Source organism: Centroberyx affinis, unplaced genomic scaffold (assembly GCF_046629955.1).
Source record: "Centroberyx affinis isolate AG114_WGS23_722 - 3 ecotype Tasmania unplaced genomic scaffold, CSIRO-AGI_Caff_v1 ptg005239l_1, whole genome shotgun sequence".
Classification (NCBI taxonomy): Eukaryota; Metazoa; Chordata; class Actinopteri; order Beryciformes; family Berycidae; genus Centroberyx; species Centroberyx affinis.
Genome location: NW_027282608.1, coordinates 39,588 through 65,793, shown reverse-complemented (window position 1 = coordinate 65,793; position 26,206 = coordinate 39,588). Strand labels below are relative to the sequence as shown.

At 42.5% G+C, this 26,206-nt stretch overlaps 1 protein-coding gene across 1 annotated transcript; it reads left to right on the top strand.

Annotated features, from left to right (window-relative positions):
• The first annotated feature begins 751 nt into the window (after window positions 1-751).
• On the top strand, window positions 752-21,000 carry LOC139667001 (ribosomal RNA processing protein 1 homolog B-like). The gene is made up of 16 exons (XM_071546368.1): window positions 752-926; window positions 1,346-1,428; window positions 2,587-2,644; window positions 2,762-2,847; window positions 3,835-3,896; window positions 5,737-5,866; window positions 8,089-8,153; window positions 10,823-11,052; window positions 12,014-12,141; window positions 12,658-12,755; window positions 13,732-13,751; window positions 13,842-13,997; window positions 14,982-16,339; window positions 16,921-17,082; window positions 18,114-18,180; window positions 20,566-21,000. The coding sequence occupies exons 1-16, from the start codon at window positions 800-802 to the stop codon at window positions 20,778-20,780; spliced, it is 3,045 nt and encodes a 1,014-aa protein (XP_071402469.1). The 5' UTR covers window positions 752-799; the 3' UTR covers window positions 20,781-21,000.
• The last annotated feature ends 5,206 nt before the right edge of the window (window positions 21,001-26,206 follow it).

Below are 26,206 nucleotides of genomic sequence, written 5' to 3'. Positions count from 1 at the left end.
CTACTTGAGACTTGACTTGATGCATGAAGAGAAGACTTGAGACTTGACTTGACTTGGGTTCTGGTGACTTGGGACTTGACTCTGACATGTACATTGATGACTTGAAAAGGTTTCTAAAGTCTTGACTTGAGATCTTGTGTTTGTGTAAATGACTCAGATTGAAAGTGATGAGATTTGTTCCAGCAGACGACTGAATTTCAATTCTGTTTTCTGAATTTGTATGGAATGATTGAATTTATTGAAGTTGAAACTGATTATAGAAATCAAACTCATGATGCTCTTACCAAGTTTTTATCCTATTAAAACCATGTTGCATTGAAAAGTCCTAGATATTTAGTTTTCTTTAAGATATTAAATTGATACTGGACTCTTGCTTTGTTCTGACTTGACTTGCTGTTCTACATTTAGACTTGAGACTTGACATTAATGACTTGGACTTGACTTGGATTTGACTTGGTAATCTACATTTAGACTTGGGACTTTACTTGAGACTTGGTTGTGCCCAATACTTGAGACTGGCTTTGGACTCAGTAAAGTTGACTTGGTCACACCTCTACTTGTGACTCAATAACTTTCCATTCCTTACTGTAATCAATCATATTTTCCCAAAAAGGTGTAGCGTAAACGTGACCGAGCGGCAGTCACACGCTGCCGCCGTGTGGTACTGTGCAGAAACAACATCTCTAACAACACGTTGCGTGGCGTCATCATTCTGCGCCGTCGGCGGAAAACCACGCGTGCAGAGAGCGAGGAAAAGCGAAGTGGGTTCAGAAGAGTTTCCACGTGAAGCGGTGGGAACATGGCGGCGGTACAGGAGCCGGAGGTCCAGCTTGCTCAGAGATTAGCTTCCAACGAGAAGCCGGTCCGGACCAAGGCGATAAAGAAGTTAAGAAAATACATCAGCGTCCGGTCACAGCATGCCAAAGGTGAGCTAGCGTGTCTGCGTTAGCCAGCTTTAGCTCTGCTGAAGCTAGCTAGCTCTCACACAGGGGAAACGCCAACTAGCTTTAACTTTGGAGGAGTGACTGTGTTAACATAGGAATACTAACGACTCATTAATGAATAGCTGTGTGTACGAAACGTTATACGACTGGTTGGTTTACAACCCAGAACCGTCAGTCTGGAGGTTAAACGCTGCCAGTCACATGCGTGTCGGATGTAGTTAAAATGAATGGAAGCGCGCACGTGTGGAGGCAGCAGCTCTCAGGTCACATGAACGTGCACGACTGAGGTTTAGTTTCTGTGTAGCTACACTTTTGCTTGATACAGTGTGATGTTACAGTTCGTATCTGTGGAGGACTTCACATCCTACAGTAAGTCCACCTTGTTTCCATGCTGTGTGCAGGTGGATTCTCGGGTGACGAGCTTCTCAAGCTGTGGAAAGGTCTCTTCTACTGCCTCTGGATGCAGGATAAACCACTACTGCAGGTACAGACCACCGGTTACAGACCAGCAGGATGGGAGAACATACTGGCTGGTGCAAGTATGTGATTTGACAGGGTGATTGACAGCCATGATACAAAGGGAAGTCTCACCTTCAGTTTGGGGGGGAAGAGTCCAGGACAGAAAGCAGTCAACAGGTGCTCTCACTCTGCTGTGATGAACAACAGTTAAAAGCCTTTATTTTACATTAGTGGTTGAATAGTTAAATACTTTGCCCTTCCCTTCAGTTGGTTTTTGAATCAGTAGCCAGGACAAAGCCAGAGTGGTTGACACAGTGAAGTGGGCTAATAGGCGTCGGTTGATGGGGGTTTTTGAAGGCTGATACTGATATTTTTGAGTTGAAGCTGCCAGTTGCTGATATTTTATTATTTTATTATATTCTTGTAAAAATGTCAAGGATTTAGTTTCTCTCCTGAGTGTTTTATTCTTGGCAGGGTGGAAAGAAACAGCATGTGACACTGAAACTCCACTGAAGCCCATACTAATAAAGCACCCCAAATAATGAAGCTTTTTCAGGCAGGCTCCACCTCACTTATTCAATCGCACGGAAACTCTGGGATAGATCCCTACGTCCGATTCGGGGGTACAGATGCGACACATCACATTAGAGGGAATGATCATTTTTACATCATTATTCTCATTTTCATTGAAAAACGTATTCAAATGATTATGGTGTGATTTTTGCGGGGGATCTGTACCAAACAAAGATGTTTTCTTAAGTCTGTAGAATATGATGTGTAGGCCAGGACATCTCTGCAGCACCACAATATTTACTTTAAAATGCTATTTTGACACATTTCACCTTTAACAAACATTGCGACTCCTGCGATTTGAAAATTGCAGTAGGCCATATTGCGATTTCGATTAAAAAAAATTTGATTAATTGTTCAGCCCTAACAAAATGTACTATATAAATAAAACCTGCCTAGCCTTGAAATGGCAAAATGAGGTGCGCAACGTTCACACCATGACCTGACGACATCTCGATGCTCAGAGACAGTGAGAGGCTGCACACGTCAGAGAGGATAATCCCCCCCGGGTTGTGATCATCATGATGTCACTGTGTCCTCCTGCACCTTCGCTCTCAGCTCTTACCACCTGAGCGGATTCTGTATTCATGCGGTCTTTGCTCTCGGCCCGCAGGAGGAGCTGTCAAACCAGATCTCCGGCCTCATCCACAGCTTCAACCACGTCGACGGCCGTAAGTTCCCCCCCCCCCCGTCTGATGCCACGGTAGCGTGGGGTGATGAAATGAGCGACTGAAGTGTCTCATTTGCACCCGTCTCATCTCCTGTCGCTGTTGCACTGTTCCCTGCAGAGTTCTTGTATCTGGAAAGCTTCCTGCAGACCGTCAAAAGAGAGTGGACCGGAATTGACAGGCTGCGGATGGACAAGTTCTTCCAGGTGAGTCTGAGCAGAATGCTAGCCTTTTCTTTCTCTTTAAAGTAGCCCCAGCGATGTGATGCGTCACTCTGAATAACTGGAGCCTTCATGTTGTGAAGCCGCCTGACCAGCCAGCATGATTGCCCATGTGCAGTCCATGGAAATCAGTCCAAATGCAGGCCATTTTGTGTGTGAATGCTCCACATCACCTGAAAGTACCCAACCGCTAGATCAGTGGTTCTCAACGTGGGGTCCGGGGACTACCAGGGGTCCTTGAGGGGGTTCCAGGAGGTCCCCAGCAAATTGATAAATTATTAAACTTCACCATTATTTCATTTACAAGAAGTTAACACAATTGGAGAATGCAGAAGAATGACTATTTTGATCATAGTTTCACTGTTATCTCTCTACATACAATACAGATAGTCATGGAATTCTGGACAAAATCATATCTAATAATAAAAAATATTCTCAGATTTGGGTCCGAGAGACACAATCTCATCAAATGAGGGTCCATGACTCTATTGTGGACTAAATAAGGGGTCCTTGATATGAAAAAGGTTGAGAATCACTGCTCTAGATAGAACTATCTGTATACCACAGCTAGTTAATTGATGTATTGTATACATTACAGCAGTAATACCCTAGAGGGGGCTCTTACTGCGATCATAGGTACAGTCAGCGGTACTCAGCTGCTCCCGTACCTGTTGCATCATCATCATCATCCTCGTACCCCGAACCAAAGTAAACAACGCCCTCTTGGGTATTATTGTTGGGACAATTTTTTTTTTCTTGAGAAGGTTTTGTGAATCCGGCCCCTGGTTCGCTTGTAATTGGGCAGTGTGAACCTAAACGAACCCCTAAAAATCAACAAACGGTTCAACAAAGGGCTCAATAGTGAAATTTCTCAATATTGCAGTAAGGTATGATTGATGGATGAGGTTGAAGACGATTTCAGATGCTTTGGTTGCTCAGAAATCCACCGGCTTCTTCCCCTCTCTTTCACAGCTGGTTCGCTTCGTCTTCAGACAAAGCTTTGAGGTGCTGAAGAGGAAGAACTGGGACAGCAGGTAACATACAAAACTTTGTCTACACGAATAAACATTGTATAGACTTATTAACCTGATATTTTATTTTAATTAACTTGCTAAAATGTATAGTAGCCATATAATATCCAGTTGTGTGGTTAAGGCCATACACACATTGTTTTCTCACTCATGATATAGAAGATTCCCAAATATCAACCAGGTTTCCATTGATTTTTTTTATAAAGAAGTCCTGACATTTGGTGGTGTGGTTAGGGTTAGGGTTTGGGTGTCACAGTCTGCATTATGCCCGTTTCCTCTGCTGCCACTACACCAGGGGTTGAGAACTCTCAAGCACCTAGCCAAGCCACTGTTGCAGGCGGCCAGATTCGGTCAGTTAGTTGCCAAGGAATTCAGCTGGCCGGTGAAATGATGAATCCTCCTGCCTCTCTGACCTGTTGATGGAAAAGTCCATTTCTGCATCACACGCTGAGCTCAGAGCCAGTTGTCATTAATGTGATTAATGGAACTAATCAACAGAGTAATTGAGAACTAATTAGCTAAGTGACAGGTTTACACTGATGGACACAGTGTGGACAAGTAGAGCAGTTAGTACAGGACTTCTGACAGAATTTAGGTTCTTAAGTATATCGTTGTCAGGTGAAAACTTTGTAACTCCCAGTTTTGGTGATATCCATGTTTTGACTTCAATTGAAGGATTACATGCATCTCTATGGGTTGAGAAAAGTTTTTCTTAGTTCCTGAAAAGTTGACATTTTGGAGATGCAAGGTTTTCATCTGCCGACAACAGCAATTTAAATTAAATAGAAACGTTGAAAGTTTGGCAACCCCAATTTGACAAATGGAAGGATACCTGCTGCATCAAGGCTCAACCACAGACTGGCACCCCATGCACTTAAAAAATAGAATTTGCCACTCAATAGTACATCCACTCACTCTGTATTTTATAACGGCTGTCATCGCTAATAATTCCCCATATGATGTTTTTTCCCATCATTTTATGATTTTTTAAATTTACTTTTTTGTAACGTTGTTCTAAGTAAGTTCCCTATTCTTTGTCTGTTTACTTCTTTCTGAAGTTTGTCTGTAATAACTGACTGTTATTTTTGTTTGCTATTCTTGAAAACAAACACATTGATAAAAAAAAAAGAAAAAAAGAAACATTTATTTTCATTTAGTATGTTGGCTGTAGTTGAAAACAGTCAAGATGTTGATATAAGATGCTGAAAATGTTGTTCATCAAATCAAGACTAATAATCATGATCACAATGTGCAGATGTAATTTAAGTGCAATTCCTCAATATTTTCTTAGTAACAGTCTCATTTCTTACGAATTTCTTTAATTTTCCAACTTAAGAACTTCTCAGAATAGGGCCTGAATTAATTCTAGTTAATAAACTTTAGGCTTACTGCCATTGAGGCTAGGAGACAAGGCTAGGAGGCTAGGAGACAAGGCTAGGAGGCTAGGAGGCAACCCAAAGTGCTTCCATCTACAAAACAATTGGGGAAAAACCTATTTAGGGCAACTAGGGCAAAGATTTAAACATTGGTTGCTGTTGGTAACTTTAACTAAAATTTGCAGCTTATTTTCAACAGACATGAGACAGAGGCCTACCTGGCCCTACACCAAATAAAGCTTTACAATAAATGTTCATCTTAATGTTAGGTGTAGGGGAACCTATGAAGACTTTGAACTATAACCTACTTGTCTAAAATGTGTTTAAATATATGATATTAGAGGCTTACCTTTTCACTGTAGGAGTTTTAAGACAGGTGACAGCCCTTTTGAGCTCTAACGGTGCAGCCATATCATTTGAGTTCAACACTCTGTCCCTCATCGCCTGTGCTGTCTGTGTTTGCTCAGTGTGGTCTGCAGGTTTCTGGAGGTGCTGACGGCTCAGGTCCTGCAGAGCGGCAGCGCGGCGCCCGGCGGCCTGCAGTTCCACATCCTGGACCTCTACATGACGGAGCTGGCTGCTGTCAGCTCAACCAAGGTACAGGGAGCAGTGGAAACCACACCTGGGTCCAGTGACACCTTCAGGTCCTTTGCATTCGCTTTAAAGGGGCAAATAAGTGAGATTTCTCCTAATGGGGCAGTAAACAGGGGGGTCGATGGAGCTGTTGATCGATAACAGTGACTACTTCACATGGACGGCAATAATCCGGCTATTGGCCTTATTCTAAACAAGACAATATTCTGATTAAGCTGTTTACATGTGTTGCTTATAGAACTATCCCATTCATATTCCTGTTTACATGCTACCGAGCAAAGTCTGATTAACAGGACAAAGTTACTTCAAAACTCTGAGGTATGAGGTATGGTAGGAATATTATTTGAATATTTCTGTTTTGTTTGACATCACACCTAACATCACCATTCGGTTCAATGAGATTTAATGTGATTTTGCATACATGAACCATATCGTGATATATATTGATATCGAGAAAAATCCTTATGATTATCATGATATTGATTTCAACCATATTGCCCAGCCCTACCTTCAATAATGAGGCTAAAATCAGAATACTCCACATCTCAATCGTCTAACTCTGACTATAACCTTATTTGGGTTAAGGTAATCAGAAAATGCTGTTTATGTGGAATTGCATGCAATTTCTTATTCAGACTATTGTCTTAATCAGGTTCCTATCGGATTATTGCTGTCCATGTAAACAAAGTCAATGACCCAAAGATTACCTGACCAGGTGCTGGAGATTTCTGGCTTTCAAAACTCACTCTCCAGCCCGTTCTCTGTTTTCGGGACAAAAGCTTCCCACCTATTGGACTTGCGAGACACTCCCACCCACCCCACTCGCACCTAGTGGCACTTTCAACTGTTCAGCGGTGGAAGATGGTTCTGTGTTTTTATTCCAGTATTTAGCACAGACATCACTGTCTTCACTAGAGGTTTCTGTTGGATCTCTGCTCTAATTAGCAGCTTACTAATGTGAAAATGTGACTTTATTGCTTGTGTCAGTTACAGGCCACCGTAGTTCAAGGTGACAGGAGGGGTGGGGGGGGGCTGTATTCGACACTAGTGTAGGAGATTAGTTCTGCAGTTCCTACTAATCGCCAATAGAGGTTGATAAAGGACTTAATGCCCCTTTAAACTGTATTTAAAAATCAATTTACTCCTGTGATTGACAGCTTACCTGACACTATTTGAAAAGCCCTGATTTGGTAAACATCACCTGCCCAGCAACTTAAAATACATGCAAAAATAACAGTTGCGACTACTGTTTGACAAGAGGACAGTGGATAGATGAGTATTGTTTTTCCCTCACTCTTCTGCTAAAAATATATAGTTGACAAGGAGGATGCATTCCCCATAATCCTCTGCTCACATTGCCCGCATAGACAATGCTGATATATTTAGTTCAAGTTCTAGTTAATTTGCCACTGGCGTACGACCAAGGCATAATCCAGTTTTTCACAGGAGACGGCGGTTTAGCGAGTCTTTTGATTCTTCCCCTCATGCGTTTGGCCAATTTGTCTGTGATAACAAAGGGTGATGTTATCCGTTCTCATCTCGTCCCCAGCAAGCCAACAAAGAACACGGAGCCTGATGAACAAGTCAGATAAAGAGCTCCGCCTTAAAACGCGTCGCCCTCTCTCCGCTGAATCTTGTCCCGTCTCCCAAATCTTTGTCCTCGGTTGCTTTAATCTGTTCTTTATCCTTGGCAACGAAAATTCACTTCACCCTCTTTTCCCCAGCTCTTATTTTTTCCCCACCACCATGTAATCTTGTGAAGGACTATGGCTCATCCTCCTTCTGTTCGTTCCTTTGTCCTTCCGTCTGTCGCACCAGATATCTCTGACTCAGCAGATCGTATTTTTTTTTACCAAACTTTGGGGAATGATGCATCTTACCGCTGTGTTGTGACATGTTAAGTTGTTGTTTTATTTCATTTCCTAGCACTTCCCTCTCACATGATCATTTTCAGGTCACAGGATTATTGTTAGGGCACTTTGGCGCTGACCTTTGACCTTGTTAATATTGGTTGCTTATGAATTGAAGCCACTGTTGCACTCACTGTAAGTCACTCTGGATAGGAGCCTCAGCTAAATACCTAAACTGTAAACACTGGCTGAGTTTATGAATCAGGACCCATTAATCACTGACTTGGCTCATGAGGATTAATTGAGAGGGAAAACAACTCTGCTGTGATGTTATGTGGTTTACAAATTAGTCTTTTTTTTTTTTCCTTTTCGCAGCTCACTGCTGATCAGAATTTGATGTTCATCGAGCCGTTTTGCAAAACAGCAGCGAAAACCAAGGAGTAAGTTCACACCATCTCAGCTTTTCCCCTGTTAATCTGCTTTATTGATCTTTACCTCACATTCAGAATCAGAAATACTTTATTGAACCCCCGAGGGGAAATTGGGTTACATTGCAGTTGCTCACATTGTAGAAGAGAAATATATATAAGCATAGAGAAATTATAAGAAATTATAAGAAAAATAGAAATAAGAAATATGTAAAATATGTGCATTATACTACAATGTATAACAATGATAATAATAATAATAATATAGAAATAAGAATTATGTACAAATATGTGCATCATACTCCAATATATTAATTATTGCACAGTCGAATTATTGCACAAAAATCGGTATTGCACAGTTTAAATATAAATTATAAGTTATGGGTTATAAAGCTGCTGACAGGGTGAAATAAGTCCAAGAGCCAGTCTATTGACTCAGTGTCTGACACGCTGAGGGAGGAGTTGAAAAGTTTGATGGCCACAGGCAGGAATGACTTCCTGTGGCGCTCTGTGGTGCATCTCGGTGGAATGAGTCTCGCACTGAATGTCCTCCTGTGCTTGACCAGCATGTCATGGAGCGGGTGGGAGACATTGTCCAAGATGCCATGTAACTTGGACAGCATCCTCCTCTGTGACACTGCCGCCAGAGAGTCCAGCTCCACCCCCCACAACCTCACTGGCCTTGCGGATCAGTTTGTTGAGTCTGCTGCCCTCGACCTGCTGCCCCAGCACACCACAGCAAACAGGAGAGCACCGGCCACCACCGACTCATAAAACATCCTCAGCATTGTCCAGCAGGTGTTGAAGGACCTCAGCCTCCTCAAGAAGTAGAGACGGCTCTGGCCCTTCTTGTAGAGGGCTTCAGTGTTCTTAGCCCAGTTCAGTTTATTGTCAATGTACACTCCCAGGTACTTGTAGTCCTCCACAATGTCCACACTGACCCCCTGGATGGAAACAGGGGTCACCGGTGCCTCGGCCCTCGTCAGATCCACAACCAGCTCCTTAGTCTTTGCCACGTTGAGCTGCAGATGGTTCTGCTCACACCATGCGACAAAGTTTCCCACCACAGCCCTATACTCAGCCTCCTCACCTCACTGATACATCCAACTATAGCAGAGTCATCAGAGAACTTCTGAAGATGCCAGGACTCTGTGTGGTAGTTGAAGTCCGTGGTGTAGAGGGTGAAGAGGAATGGGGACAGGCCAAGAGTGGCTTGACCATGGGTCGGAGCTGCTCCAGGACAAGTCTCTCCAGGGTCTTCATGATGTGGGAGGTCAATGCCACCGGCCTGTAGTCCTCGGAGCCAGCGGGACGCGGCGTCTTCGGCACAGGAACGAGACAGGACGTCTTCCACAGCACGGGGACCCTTTGAAGACTCAGGCTCATGTTGAAGACACGGTGAAGCACTCCACACAGCTGGGGGGGGGCACAGGCTTTGAGCACCCTGGGGCTGACACCATCAGGGCCTGCAGCCTTGCTTGAGTGGAGCCTCATCAGCTGTCATCTTACATGGTCAGCTGTGAAGCACACTGTAGAGGTTACAGGTAGGGGAGGGGTGGAGTCGTCAGGTTGGAGAGGGCAGTCAGTCTGGGAGCCCGGGGGGGGGGGGGGGGGGGGGGGGGGGGGAGTGGGACCGGGACCCTCACTGGAGGATGGGGGGGCGGTGGAGTAGATGGTGGTTGGAGGCAGACAGATGAGTCAAGGGGGGGATGGGCAGGGGTCACCGTGTCAAATCTATTGAAGAACAGATTGAGTTTGTTGGCTCTGTCCAAGCCGCCCTCAGCCCCTCAGCCCCTCAGCCCCTCAGACCAGTGATGGTCTTCATGCCACTCCAGACCTCTCTCATGTTGTTCTGCTGGAGTTTCTGCTCCAGCTTCCTCCTGTACTTCTCTTTAGCCTCCCGGATCTTCACTTTCAGGTCCCCTTGGATTGTTCTCACCTCCTCCCTATTGCCAGCTCTAAAAGCCCTCTTCTTTGTATTGAGGATGGCTTTGATGTCCTTTGTTACCCATGGCTTGTTATTTGAATATCCTCTGGACCTGGGCGCGGCTCAAAGCAAGATCTCCCTAAAACTAAAAAATTAAACTAAACTAACAAAAGGGAAGAACGAAGGAGAGAGAAAAAAAGGGGGGTGGGAGGGTGGTGGTTGGTCCCTCGCTGACCCGCCCCGCCTGTCTCCCGCTGGGGGGGCGGGTGGGGGGGGCCTCTCGCTCACCTTTCCGGTGCCCCGGTCTGACCTCTCTCCTCATTGCTGTATAAATGTAATGTTAATTATTATAATGGTCATTATTATATGATATTATATTATATTATATTATATTATATATAATGATGATAGTGATAGCATTATTATATTATTATCTTATTATTTTATTATTATTATAATGATATTGCTGTTACATCATAGGTATTATCATTACAGCATTAACACTATCTGTTTCTTTCTCTCCGCCACACATACCACACTCCCTGCTTCACTCCCGGACTCTTATCATATCATCACATACATCATCGTAACTGCTTTATGTTATTAAAAGAGAAAAGAACAGGGAAAAAAAAAGCCTCCTCTTCTTGTTCCAGCACCGTTGCTCACATCCATCCAGTCAAACAGCTGCCTGATAACCTGATATCTTTCTCTCTCTCTCTCTCGGTTCCCCCTTTCTTCTTCTCTGCCTCCCCAGTCGGATGCTGTTCAAAGCCATCTGCAGCAGCATCTTCAGCACCATAATCGATCAGGCCCCCTTCGCTGTTGAAGACCTGATGAAGGAAATGGAAGTGACGGACGGCTCGGACTCAGGACAGGCGTCTGAAGAGGAGGAGGAGGAGGAGGAAGATGAAAAGGCGGAAATGAAAATGAGCAAACAAGCCGGCAAGAAAAAGCTAAAGAAAGCTAAAGGGAAGCAGATCAATGGTAATTCTCTAGATGCAGAGACTGGAGATGAAAGTGTTTGAGTTTTTTTTTTTTTTTTTTTTTCAGTTATGTCTGCACAATTATAATTAGTATTTTATGTTGTGATCTCTAATATCAGTCACAATAATTTGACACAATCACACTAATTTTAATTGGATCAACATCTTTTATCTTTATTTTCAAATCCAGTCAGCCATCTGAGTGACGTTTAATTATCACCGATACAACAACATTCTACAGCTTTTAATTGCAGGAACTAAAAACATACGATTACACACAGTTAATTGTGCAGCCCTAATTTCAGTTTTTCAGTTTCATTTTTTTTTCAGTTTTTCAGTCCAAACCTGGAATTTGTCTTGTTATTGAAGCACAATATGGAATTAAAATTTCCCTTGCGTTGTTTGCGGGGTCCGAAATCCGCCAAGAGCTAAATACTGGTCAAATTTATCTTTGGTAGATTAATCAATAAGGGTCGCCTGTCACACTGGCTGGGAACCTCTGCTGCCCTTCATGAATCGCACTAATGTAAAAAAAAAAAACAGACCAAGCAGTGAGTGAGCAAGTTTTAAATGAACACACAATACCTGATTCTATACATGAAATTGACATTTAAATGAAAAAATGTGTATTATTTCGGCCGGTAAACATTATTCTCGGCAGGCATTTTCTCAGGTCAGAGAAAAAGTTAATTTCAGACGCTGGTTGTTTTGCTCTGGAAGCAAACAGACACACAGAAAACATTTTGAGGCAGTAGGTGAATCCACATTATTTTTTATTCCCATTCGTTTAAACACACTGAAGGCAATATTGCCGGTCTACATTGCCTCAAGTTGTTGCTCATCTTTCTTTACCGTCAGTCTGATTAACCAAGTGCTGACATGACTGATGAGTTGTGATGTAATATAAGATGTCATATTCCTTTACAATGGAAAATAAGTTGTGTTGCCTCCTTTCTTTTTAGGTAATAAACCAAATGAGGAGGAGGAAGATGATGATGACTATGACGATGATGATGATGATGAGCTTCTTCACCTGGAAGACTCGGACTCAGAGTTGCCAGGCGACAGGGAGATGGGACCGGTCCTGCAGGTGAACGTTTCCTCCTCAGCTCTTCCTCTCGGCAATATGATTTTTACTTATTTTTCTTCCAGGATTTCAGATGTTCCACATGCAACTCCCACTGATTTTTTTTCACAAGTGCCCCAAAAAAAGCTGCACATTTCCAGTCAGCTCTGTGTCGAGTTTGTTGAAATGGATTGTCATCGTTTCTGACTTGATTTGATGGACTTATTGAAATGGTTTGGTGCAAAATGTTTAGTTCACTGTGATTATTTTCTGACAGACACCCTAGTTGCTGCAGCTGTGTGACAGACATCACAGTCTGACTTTTAATCTTTGGTGCATCACTAGGCTGCTTCAGATGAAAGTAGACATAGCTTTTTTGTTCTCATTAATGAATACCTTTGAATTATTCAGGCAAATTAAACAGCTTTTTATGTCAGTCATCTTTCTCTTATGCGTCTCATATGATGGACAGATGTAATTGCATTGAAAGAGTAGTGTCTGATGGATGGGGGTGTGTGTGTGTGTGTGGGTGTTTTGTAGTTTGACTACACCGCCCTGGCAGACAAGCTGTTTGAGTTAGCCAGTCGGAGCAACACACCGAGCCACAACAGACAGAGACTCTACAAAATCATCAAAGTGTGAGTAGCAGACGCAACACTCTGCTTATTACGCGCGCACACACACACACACACACACACACACACACACACACACACACACACACACACACACACACACACACACACGTGTACATATCAGGGTTTCTGGCAGCGGGCCAAATCAGGCTGCTTTGACAAGGGAATTCGACTGCTTTTAATTTAAAAAAAAATGCTAAAAAACAATCCAAAATTCCATTATTAATGACTTGATTTTAATTGAGACCAAAGCAATGTTAAACACAGCATCTAGCCAAGGCTGACTGCAAGCCAAAAGTTGCACTGTGAGCAATATTTTGGAGCATCACTTGGTGTCAGTCAAGTAATATCGGTACATTATTACAACTTTAGTGCTTATACTTCAACGCCATAATATCAGCAAACCCTGTCTGAATCGCTGATAATTGGCTACCTCAATAATAAATAATAAACAAATAAATAATAAATACCTCAATTTTTTTTTTCATGCCGCTGCAAACCTTGACCTTGTCTCTGTATTTTGCACTTCCATTTACATTTAACTAGCCAATGTTAACACGGTAATGTTGTCATACCAGATATAAAATGTTAATTGGCTACATTGGCAAGTAAGATAAATACTGCAGATTTTTTCCTTCATGCCCTTTCAAATCATAATTTTTGCTTTTTCTTTCTCTCTGCACATGACTACCGGTCGCCTTTGTTTGACTTGTCAAACACAATACAAACTGAATTATTTCAACGCATATTAAACCAAAATGGCAGATAGGAAAATAAACATTATAGTGTGCACGTTGTTTATTTAGGTAAGCTTATTCCCATCCCGTTATTTTCTCATTTCCTGTGGGAAATCCCTGCAGATACATGTGTACACAGAAATAATCTTGATCAATAAGTAGCGCCAGTGTGAGATCTTTCCATGAATCTAATCGAGTGTATTTTCCTCTTTTCTCTCCCCTTCTTTCATGTTTCATCTCAGACTGCGGGACCTCAGTGAAGGTAGGAGACATGACGGTCATCACTTTTTCTTCGACTAGGTTTGGTGTCTGTAAAAAGAAAAACGAATGATTTTTGATGTTTCTCCCTCAGGCGTCTTCCCTCAGGACGAGTATCCAGACGAGGTTTCCACGGACGAGGATGACGATGAAATGTTCTCCAGCAGCAGAAAGAGGATGAAGAGAGGACGAGGCTTCGCTGAGGAGGAGGAGGAGGAGGAGGGCGGCCCTGCAGCCAAGAAAAGAAAAGGTATTCAGGGAACATAGTGCCATGGAGACCAGGCATTGTATTGTCGACAAGGGCAGTTTAAATAAAGCGATACATGTGAAAATCCCACCTGTGCTGTCGTCCAGCTGTGTCAAGCCATCCAGGAGCCTTTTGATAAAGCTAATATAATAATATATAATATTCTCTAATATAAGAATCAACCAAACACGTTACAGTCTCTACAGCTCATGTGTGCATTGTTGCCGCCTGTATTGTGTCCAGACTTACAGTGAGAAAGGCATTGTGGGCAGGACACAAAGAAACACAAATATTTCAATAGTAATTTGTCTTCAATAATAAATTATTAGTGAATGATTCAGATTCTGAAATGGCAGGAATCAAGTAGTATTGAGTGTTGCCAAAGCATATTACAGTAATACAGGACAAATCAGATGAATATAGGAAATGTATGAATTAAAAAAAATATAGGAATTCCTAGTTCTCTTTTAAAAGTTGTTCATATGAGAAATATGCTTCTATGCAATCCTATAGACAACACAATGCATCCTAGACAATTTCACTAATTATCATCCCTGAGATTATAACACAATGAAACAAATCTGGCAGCAAGTATCATTGTTTTCTCCTCTCCAAGAACCTTTAGGAGGGAATAGAAATTAGGAAATGCATTTTCAAATTTTGGGAAGTATATTTTCATATTTTGGACATTCTAATAAAGTACAATTCTGTTGTAATTATAATGGATGTCAATCTTCCAGGCAGTAGAGTTCTGGTATTACTGCTGACCTTCAGTTGCGGCATTAATATTTACTGGGTTTTTTACAGCGGCCTTGAACTTGAGTCTGCCTATCAGAACTGAGGAAATGAACTACCGCTTTTATAAATCCAATTTCCCTCTGTCCAGAGCTTTCGTCTCATGAATTCTATCATTAATAATGTTTTTTGTGATGACTGAATGACTGGAAGTGCATAATGTAACTGAATCCTGTGTCTCTTCGACCTCAGGAAAGAAAAAGGACGGCTCGAAACCCGGAAAGCAAAACAAAGGCTCAACAGAAGCCGACAATGAACCAGCAGACTCGGTTACCGATGGCGACAAGAAGAAGAAGAAAAAGAAGAAGAAGAAAAAGAAGAAGAAAGCGGGGGAGGGTGGAAGTGTAGGAGGGGAGGCGAATGCAGCGGGGTCAGTTTCGCAGATTGAGAAAAGTACAATTACAGACACTGAAAATGCAGCAGAAGCTACTGGAGGTCAGGAGCCTTCAGCTGTCCATTCTGCCAATGATGTGGAAAGGGAGGCACAGATGGAAACCCCCAACTCTTCTGTAAAAGTCACAGCGGCGGTTACTGCCACGGAGACGGGGGGCCAATCAGAAACTCTGCTGTGCATAGAGGTAAAAAAACAACCGTCAGTTACAGTCACAGACGAAGCCGGCCAACCGGAGCCTCAGGAGGACCGACCGGAAACCTTGTCCAAGAAGAAGAAGAAGAGGAAGAAGTCCGAGGTGACGGAGGCAGCGGGGGAGCCGCCTGCTCCCGTTACCCGGGCAGAGGACGCTCCAGAGGGGGCCGCGGAGCCGGAGAGCCGCCCCGAGGCCGGAGCTACGACTCCAGGTAAGAAGAAGGGGAAGAAGAAGAGCCTCAAGGCCGAGAAGAGGGCGGAGGAGGTGGAGGACGAATCGCAGGGCGAGGGAGCGGGCGCAGGAGCAGAGCTCGCGCCGGTGAGCCGCGACGCTTCGGCAGAAGACGCCGCCGCCGCCGCCGCCGCCGAGACCGAGACTACGACTCCAGCCAAGAAGAAGACGAAGAGGAAGAGCCTCAAGGCCGAGAAGAACGCGGAGGAGGTGGAGGTCGAAGCGCAGGTCGAGGTGGAAGCCACAGCGCTGGAAGCTGCGCTCGCCGCGGATAGCAGTGCTGTAACGCCACAGAAGAAGAAAAAGAAGAAGAATCAAAAGGCGTCCAACACCGAGGAGCCGGCGGAGGAGGAAGCGGCCGTTGCAGAAACGCCTCGGGAAGCGGATGCCGAGGAGCCGCCGTCCGAGATCACCGTGGCAACGCCGGTCAAGAAGAAGAAAAAGAAACAAAAGACGGCGGCCGCTCTGACCCGGTCGGACTCGGAGGCGGTCGGCGATGTAGACGAGGAGCCGCTCCCGTCGGACGAAGCTCCTCCAGAAAGCGAAGCGCTCCCTTCCTCTGGGAAGAAAGACAAGAAGAAGAAGAGGAAGATCCCTGTGGTGTTTGAGTATGAGGCTGATGAGGTTCAGGAGCCTGATGAGGTTCAGGAGGCTGATGAGGTTCAGGAGGCTGCAGCGGTCAACGGCCTCGCTGAGGAACTGACCCCCGCCAAGAAGGCCAAACTGGGCAATGTGAGTATTTAAAGGAATAGTTCACCCAGAAATTTAAATTCGGGCATTATCTAGTCATCTGCATACCAGTACAAACTCAGAAACAGAAGCCTTCTTCCAAACAGTTGCAGTGAATGGAGTCCAGTCCTTTAGGCTTCAAAAAGGGGAAAAAATGTCCATAAAAATTCTCCATACAGCTGTAGCATAATCCAAGTCTTTTGATGCAATGTGATTGCTCTGAGTGGAAAAAAACCCCAAAATTTTACCAATTATTTAATGAAATCGCGTCTTCCTCCATTGTATTCTGGTACTGGATGTTTGTACTGGCACGAGGATGAGTAAATAATGACCAAATTCATATTTTTGAGTGAACTATTCTTTTAATTATGTTAAATTGTTGCGATCTGATGCAGTGGCTGCGCTGTCTGACCATCAAATTGAACATAAAGAGAATTAGCTTCCCCGGCGGATCTTTCACATCCGCCCGGCCGTCTGTGAGGCAGCAGGTTCAGGCAGCAGGTTCAGGCAGCAGGTTCAGGCAGCAGGTTCAGGCAGTGTGTTTAGTGGACTGGAAGTTTCTGAAAGCTGATTTGCCTCCTCAGGATGCTGCAGAGCCTCTGAGCTCCAAAAAGTCTCAGAGGAAGGCGAGGGCGGCGTCGGGGGCGGGGGCCGACTTCATCACCTTCCAGAAGAACGCCTCCATCCCAACGCCGCTCTTCTGCAAGACGAAGGGAAGCCCCAGCACCCCGCTGTCCGGCAAGAAGGTAAACACATATGACATGGAAGAATTAAGCAATAAGACATTTGATGCCGTTCTTTCCAGTGATTTTAGAGCACTAAGAGGCATTACACAATCACTAAAGCACTGCTTCAGGTGGAGTATTGCTTTTCGAAAATAGTAGTAACAGTAATGGAAAAAGGCAAAGGTTCAGTATTTAATTTTTTTTATTTTATTGGGATCCCCATTAGCTGTCAAATTAACAAATGATAAGAGAATGCTTAAAATAACAATAGTAATGAAAAAGTGAACAAATTAATTCAAACTAAATCCAGTGATGAACTTATTATTTAAAAATAAAAAAATAATAGCAATGTAATAAAATAAAAGTTTACATGGTGAATTTCATCAGTTCACCCTTGAGTGTCTTCTTTAAAACTGTAAGTATTCTTTGCCAGCCTAGTAGATGAGGTAAATGTTTTATTTTTAATCAATAATAAATAAAACGTATAATAAAATGATGTTCTTCTGCCAAGCAATATAGTTCTAGTTAGGGCTGAACGATTTAGAAAAAATATCTAATTGCGATTATTTTGACTGATATTGCAATTGCGATATGATTTGCGATATTAGGGGGAATGATAATTTTTACATCATTATTCTCATTTTCATTGAAAAACGTATTAAAATGATTATGGTGTGGTTTTTGCCGGGATCTGTACCAAACAAAGACGTTTTCTTAAGTCTGTAGAATATGATGTGTAGGCCAGGACATCTCTGCAGCACCACAATATTTCATTTAAAATGATATTTTGACACATTTCACCTTTAACAAATATTGCGCCTCCTGCGATTTGAAAATTGCAGTAGGCCATATTGCGATTTCGATAAAATTTCGATTAATTGTTCAGCCCTAGTTCTAGTGCACAATTAATTGAAAAAAAGGATATTCGTAATACTGACTACTACAATGTGTTTTATTGTTTTTAATTTTTAATTACGCAGCTCTACTATGGAATCTAATGGTGATAATGTTCTGTATGTAACCTTGTGTGATTTTCTGCTTTTATTTCGCAGAGGTTTCAGACTCCTAAATCAGAATCAAAGAAAGTGACCTTTGGCCTCAAGAACAACAAAACAGCAGGTAAGAAAACGGCGCCATTCGACTTCAGCAGTGATAAAGATTAGAGGAGACGAGCGGGAGAGGGGCAGCCATAAATGTGTGACAGACTTTAAATTACGTTTTTCAATTCAGAGATATTTTTTTCAGAAAGCAATTCTCCACTCCATGAAAAAACCTTAGGGTATAGGCCATAGGGTTAGAAAATGGGGGCTAAACCTTGTGTTCCCGGGGTAAACGTTGGAACAGCTGATTTTACAGCAAGGCTGACAAGTGGCATTCGAGTCATATCTGACCCGTTTTCACTTTATTTCTCCCCGCAAAAGTTTCTCGAATATATAAAGCAACACTATCAGCTCCTTGTTCACGATACAAGACAGGCAGACAGGGAGGAAAAGAAACCATTCAACTTTTACTTTACTTACCAAGTTGGCGCTCTGTCTTCCAAATCATCCAGCCACACAAATCGCACACTTTAGGATCCTCCTTACCCTGGGAATATGCACGAACATTAGTGGTGTGTAAGAGTGGCATTTAACAATGTAACCGGACACGCAACAGAAGTAATCCTTCCTGGCCAGTGATAAACCACAGAACAGCGCATCGCCCGTTGTAGAACATATTCCAACGATGTAATCCACCAAATCACACTTCAGGATGTTCTCTTAATAATGATTAAATTCGGAGTGACAAAAAAAACTGGTTTATTAAAAACGGCGTATGCAAAAGTAGCTGACTAGGCTAAAGTTACTGCAGAAGTAAAGCACATCATGCATGACAACACCGCAAACTCCGACTGATGTCGCGGTGATAAAGGGGTAATTCACTTTTTAAATAAGATTATTATGGTAGCTTCTTCGATGCTACATGAGTTATGTCTGCTGAATAATATAGTGTTTTGCATTTTTCCCCCAAATATAGGCCTAATTACCTAGAAAGCTTCTGTGATGATAATAACACGGGGATATCGGCCGATTAATCGGCTATCGGCTTTTTCCTGCTCCAAACAAAATCGTTATTATATCGGCCTTTAAAAATCCACTATCGGTCGACCTCTAATAAAGATGTAATCCATGTGGAAAGCGGCACTTTGGGCGGTAAACTAATTCATTTTCTAGATCGAGAGCGCGATTAAAATGTGTGTCGATTTATTCAGAGCCTCGTCTTCTTGGAGCGTTGAGGCTCTGGGCGTGCTGCCAGGAGGAAGCTGCAGAGAGTTCAGTCGTCTGAGAGGTGAAGAAGAGTCATGAGCTGCAGCGATGAGGAAGAGGGTCCGGTCTCAAAAAGAGCACTATAACCCACTTATCCACTGGACGACTCTGAGTTCTCATCACTGGATGTGAAAGTGAAAAGAGCATTTCAGATGGACTTGATAAGCGGCTGAGTGATTCTCTGGACCCTAGCAGCACTATAGTTGAACTTTCCCCAAATTTCAACAACTATGAAGTAGATTTTTGTTTTGGATTCATTTTGTGTGGTGCGATGCATGAAGCTGGTCTTGCTGATGTAGTTTTCAAACTGTCAAGATTTAATCCTGCCAAGCGCTTCACCAAGCGTGTTGGTCAACTACAACAACCATGATGCATTGCACCTGTCGCATCCGTGCTCCTTCGAGTCGCGGCGTGTCTGCGTGTCCGACTCTAGAGCTGCAACGATTAATCGATTAGTTGTCAACTATTAAATGAATCGCCAACTATTTTGATAATCGGTCAATCGGTTTGAGTCATTTTTTAAGAAAAATAAGTCAGAATTCTCTGATTCCAGCTTCTTAAATGTGAATATTTTCTGGTTTCTTTCCTCCTCTATGACAGTAAACTGAATATCTTTGGGTTGTGGACAAAACAAGACATTTGAGGACGTCATCTTGGGCTTTGGGAAACACTGATCCACATTTTTCACCATTTTCTGACATTTTATAGACCAAACAACTAATCGATTAATCGAGAAAATAATCGACAGATTAATCGACAATGAAAATAATCGTTAGTTGCAGCCCTATCCGACACAATCTGACCGGAGAGTTTGAAACGAAGCCTCACTTATCAGGTGGAAGTGTAATAGTCAACTAAGAGAGAGACTTGAGTTCCTGAAAAAAGTTACTGGGTTTACTAAATGAAACATAAACCGTTTGATCAATCAGAAAGCTGCAGATATGTCAGAATATTAAGTTATCGTTTACAGCTATCGTTGCCCAGCAGCTGAGGATCTCCATTATGGCCGCTAAAGAGTGTGTTACATCACCTGAAAACTCTCCTAAGAGCCATGAAACAAAAACCAATAGGCTCAGCAGGGCTGTAGGGGCAAAAATAAATCCTGATCTTGCGCTCGAGGTGGATTATGGGTCGACCGGGTCGTCTTAACTGCCTTGTTTCTTCTCTTCTTCTTTTTTTTTTTTTTGTCACGACGCAGAGTTCAGGAAGACGGATCGCAGCCTGCTGGTGAGTCCGGAGGGGTCTTCGCGGGTGCCCTTTGACCCCGAGCAGAAGCCCAAGTTCGGTGTGTTAAAGTCTCCGGCCGGGTCGCTCGTCAAGAGCGTCAGAAAAACCCCAAAAGCCAAGAAGAAGACCTCCGTCACCCCCAAGAGCACCCCGAAGAAACGACCCACCGCAGCGGACTTCTTCTGAAGTCCCGCTCTGACAGACTGTGATTGTGGATCTAATTCCCTCGTTCTGTTCCCGACATGAACTCTTTAATTATGAACTGATAAAAAAAAAAAAATGGTCTCCTGTTTGGAAGAGATATATAGTTATTTTTTTTTTTTTATGCGTATCCAATTTCCATGTTGGTATTTTGCCTATTTGTGGGTGAGCTGATGTTATAATAAAACATACTCATTCCATTTTACTGAACACGATTACCTGTGTGTGTGTGTGTGTTAGCGGTGTTTGTGTGGAGTGGAACAGAACATGAAGTTGCTAAGGAAAGTACTAATATCAGGGATGTAACGATCCATTCAGCTAATGGTTCGATGGTTCTAATGGTTTGATACACGATGCTGGGTCCACAGTTCAATATTAGATTTTGAGCAAAATCTGAATGACAAGTTTTATTTCAGAGGGAAAACAAAAGTGCAAACCAAGTTATGTTGGTTGTAAATGGCCTTTTAAAACTGGAATTAAAAAGGTCTGAATGTTTTTAGTTCAGACTTTTGGTTGTAAATGGCCTTTTAAAACTGGAATTAAAAAGGTCTGAACTAAAAACGTTCAGACCTTTTTTAATTCCAGTTTTAAAAGGCCATTTACAACCAATTCCATCCCAAATAAGCCTGAAGAGTAAAAAAAAGAGGAGAAACAACTATGTTTTTAAGACTCAGACACAACATTTAACCGTATACCTGCGACTTGAGTTTTGTGGTGCATATGGTGCAGCATGCTGCCAGTGTTAACCAGTTAAGTAAACCTTTATTTATACAGCACCTTTCAAAACGGTGAGTTACAAAGTGCTTCACAAAATTTAAAGCATAGAAAACAAAGGCGTTGCAACAGGATAAAACAGATGAATCCAACACTAAAACAATGTGAAAGGCTCTTATGATACTTGCCTGTCTTCAAGGTAAAGGATCCTAGACGTATAAGATGGCCGCATTATAAATCCACCCCTTCGAGACGATCCCCAATCTGGTATGAAAACATCTGTGCTCAAAACGTAATGAGGCATATGTGCTTAATCTTTTTAATGAATGTCGAGCACTCGGTTACACACAATGAGGAGTAAAGTCGGCCATCTGCTGCTGCAGCTGGACGGGGTTTACAGCGATCCTCTCTCTCGCGCGGGACAGGAGCTGTGCGGCCCGCTCCGGTCGTCCTCACCGGCCGAGGTGTGGAGGCTGGGGAGGCTTTCATCATGCGCAGGAGACGTACTGCGCCTTTGTCGGTTGTTCTCTTAATCGGAAACCCAAAATGCTGCCACACTTGCGGACTCGAAGCTTAGCAGAGCCTGAATCGACCTCGAGGTCAGCTGAGCTCCGGCGGACGCGTGATGATGACCCCAAGACCTTAACTCTGTGCTCTCTGGTGCAAAAAAGGCAATGCAGAAAAAGATCGTTCAGAATGTCATTTCTTAAATATTCGACCGCAGCTGAAATGTTCTCGACTCTCCAGTGTGTATCGTCAAATTTTTGTATCACAAAATTTCATGTCACTTACATCCCTAACACATGAACAGCAGTTTGATTCAAACCGAGGGCAGTTTTCTTGACTCCTGGTTCACGCTCTTCTGTAATTTAAGCGTCTGGTTTGTTGAGTATAATGGAAAGGTTAGGAGTTAAGTGGTTTCAGGATGTTACAGTACAATACAATACAATACAACTTTATTGTCCACACAAGGTGGAAAATTGTCTTTGGCTCACAGGCATTAACATAAGATCAACAGTACATAAAATCACACAAAACATGCATACAAAGAGACACTAGGAGGTACACAAGAACATATAAAAGTGCATTAGCAGGAGTTCAGAATATTGACTGCATGGGGAATGAAGGATTTCCTAAAAAACTTTTTTTGTTCCCCAAGGGACCCTGTAACGCCTCCCGGAGTCCACCAGCTCAAACTGAGAGAATAAAGGATGAGAGTCGTCTCTAACGATGCTCAGGGCTTTGTTCCTGGTCCTGTGGAGGTATAAGTCACTCAGCTGGGTCTGGGGGTTTTTCACTGTTTTGCTGGCTTGCTCCATCAAGACAATCCCCCAAACTCATCTGAAAATAACTCAAAATACACTCACAATTAATTGCCACATGTCAGAGCTATCAGGTGAAATTCTTCTATCTCCAAATGGCAACTTTTCAGAAAAACAGCCTTGTTTTTAGCTTGACAACCATTCATATTTGGGTTTCATAAACCTAAGGGTTGGAGAATTTTCTCAGCCCAGAGAAGTTAAGGTTTTCACCCCACAGCGACGATCTGTACCTATTTTTTTTTAATGAATTTAGAGCACTCAGTCACACAGTGTTATAAGAGAGTTGAGAGACGCATTTACTCATTTCATCAAAGCAGCCAGAGTGCCGTCACCATGTACAGAAGACATACTGAACACAAAACAACTCTGGACTGAGCGAGGCCTTGGATAACCCTTCTCTCACAGATGGAGAATCAGTGTGTTCCACCCAATCTTCTAGGGAAAATCAGCTGAGGCCAAGATTGCTTTTCCCTCAGAGAGAGAAAACTCTGCACTCTGTGTCACACTAATTTTACAGGCAAGTCAGGTAAAATTGCGGAAGACTGCCTTCTAGCCTTAAAAGCCTCAGCAGTCACCTATCCTGATAAATGAGAATATTCTGCCCTTGGCTGCCAGGTCAGCAGCGGGACGATAAAGGAGGGAGCTACAACAAACTGCAAGTTACAGGACACAATATGAAGGGTTCTGCTCTAAAATGATCAATTTTGGGAGAATATTTTCATCTTAAATTCACAAGCTAGTGCTCCAAAAATACAGATGATTCTGTCCTTAAAACCTTAACTGTTTTGCAGCAAAGATTTCAAAATGACTCGTAGCCTTAATAGAAACCCCTAAATGTGCTTCACTTGCATGCCAGCTTTCGTTTTGTAACAGGTGTCGACTATTTTCAAACGGTGGACATCTCAGCTGCTTCAGACTAATATGATGTGAGCCAAATTCAAATAATCTTGCTAATGTGCATGCAGCTAACTCTGCTCCTGGAAAGCAGGCGGCAGAGAGATTTATTGATCTTGGATAACAGCGCGCTTGAAATAGAGGGAACATGAGTAGAGAGATGAGACCATGAGTAAGGAGAACAGAGAAGGTCTGAGGAACAAAAACATACTTGAACCATGAAATGCAACACTGCAGAAGCCGTGAAAATGGCAGAAAATTGCAGATAAATTAAATTTGTAGTCTATTTACAATTGCATCTGTAGCCCATATTGCATCATTGTAGTTACCTATATAGGTGACTAATCAATCAATTAATTAAGTAATTAATTAATTTAACTATTTTGATCTTTTTTGTGCATATTATTCAAAATGGAAGGATATAATTTTTCATGCCTGTAATGAGCCCACAGCCTATGATTTCTTTAGATTTTTGTTCTCAGAGCCAGTGGCCGTAGTCCGAAAAGGACACAAGTCAAAATGAAATATTAAAATGTTCTTCAAACTGGTAAACTGTGATCCTTTAAGGTTTGGACCCATTTTTAGCAGCAAGAGGCAGTGGAGCTCGCTGTTTCAACCGACAGCTGACTCTGGAGACAATATTGTCGGTGGGTCCAAGTGCTGCAGGGATGGAAGAGACTCATTATATAGGAACAAATTCACTGAACTTATCCTTTAAGCTCTAAGCTTTTTGGGCCCAAATTTTGTGGCTTGCTAGTTTAACTTTGTTTCTAAGTTGCAGGGCTTGCGGCGACTCTATTGCCAGTAGTGAACCTTCTCATGTCAGCTCCTTTTTTTTCTTTAACTTTGTCAGGATTTTCAGAATTAGATCTTTTACTGTGAATTGGTCTCATGTGTTGTGTTTTATAACAGACTTTTGGCTGTGAAGATACCATTCCTGACTGCTCTCTTAGGGCAGCTGCAGCTGGAGACTCTGTTGGACAAAGGGGCAGAGAGGGGAGTTCATGCTGAACATGGTGAGACTGAGTAATATTAAGGCAATATGGGCAACTGAATACAAAGGGGCAGAGAGGGGAGTTCATGCTGAACTTGGTGAGACTGATATTAAGGCAATATGGGCAACTGAATAACCATCACTCTGAATCTCAGGAGCCTGAGGAGGATGACCAACCCCTCTATAAAAAGACCTAAAAATTGAAATTGAAAATACAGAACAGGAGATGAGGTATGGTATGGGCTCTTAAAATACTGAAGGTCGAAAAAGGAAGCATAAAATGAATGGCTACAATATTCAACCATGGGACATGGGACATGGAGGGAAAAAAAAAATCGAAGGTTGAAAAAAAAAAAGGTCAATGTAAAACAACTACAACAATGGAGTGCACACACCCGTGGGAGAGGTTCAAAGAATTTTATTTTGAGATTGGCCTCAAATATAAAGACATTAAATCAGTGCTTGGTGAGATCTCACAAAAGTACATCTTTTTTTTTTTTTGTTTTCAACCTTCGATTTTTTTTTCACCTCCATGTCCCTTCCCGGGCTCTGTAGCAATGTGTGTAGCTTCCAATATTCCAATGCAAAATAACTTTACAATATGTAACTTAAACATATTTTAATAGTAGCACATTGTACTGGAAATCCAGCATTCAAGCTTTTTTTCTGACCAGGTTTATTGATAACCTGGTTTATCTGGTTTTCAAATCTGGCTTTCCGTTGGCCACTGTGTCCTGTGATCTGGACAGCCAGAGTAAATTAATGCAATCTCTTAAATGTGCACTATGTAGTTTTGGCAGAGAAATTAGAAACGCAGAGGAGTGAATACATATTGTGGTATATTGTCATAACTGAATAAACAAACTGTCATCAGAGGAAAATATTGGGTCCCTGGAACACTGTTAGAAGCTAGAAAGCTACCTGAAAAATTTACTGTTTACAAATTTGTTTACACATTTACTATTCAAAGAAGAATCTTCAAGGCTTAACTTAGGTTCACAGTGCCTCAAAATGATTCAGTTTTGATTTATGATGACATAAGATAGAACAATTCTAAGAATTACATTTATAGTAATATGTTTTGTAAACTAATTGCAGACTTTCAAACTAATTTCTCCCCCCAAACTGCATAGTGACCTTTAACGTAGTCAATAAATGTCTGAGGTGTGCCATTTCCTCAAGTGTACTTTATTGTTCTCCACAGCATATTCTGAGACGTCAGATCCTGGAGCGACTCCTGTCAAAAATTTGAGCTTGCACTCATTCGAACACCACTTGACCTGGATTTCATGGAGTTTGTGTGTCGCCAGGAGCTGTACCTCCTGCAAGCACTCTCAAGACATGTTGACATACACCAAGGAATAATCCAAGCTCTGCAGGGGGGTATTCCATCAGGGCGGATAAAGGAAAAGCCTGGCTTATTTTGATAAGTCTTGCTAATTTAAATGAGAGTTCCGTTCCATTACCGTGGCTTAGACCATGGTCTG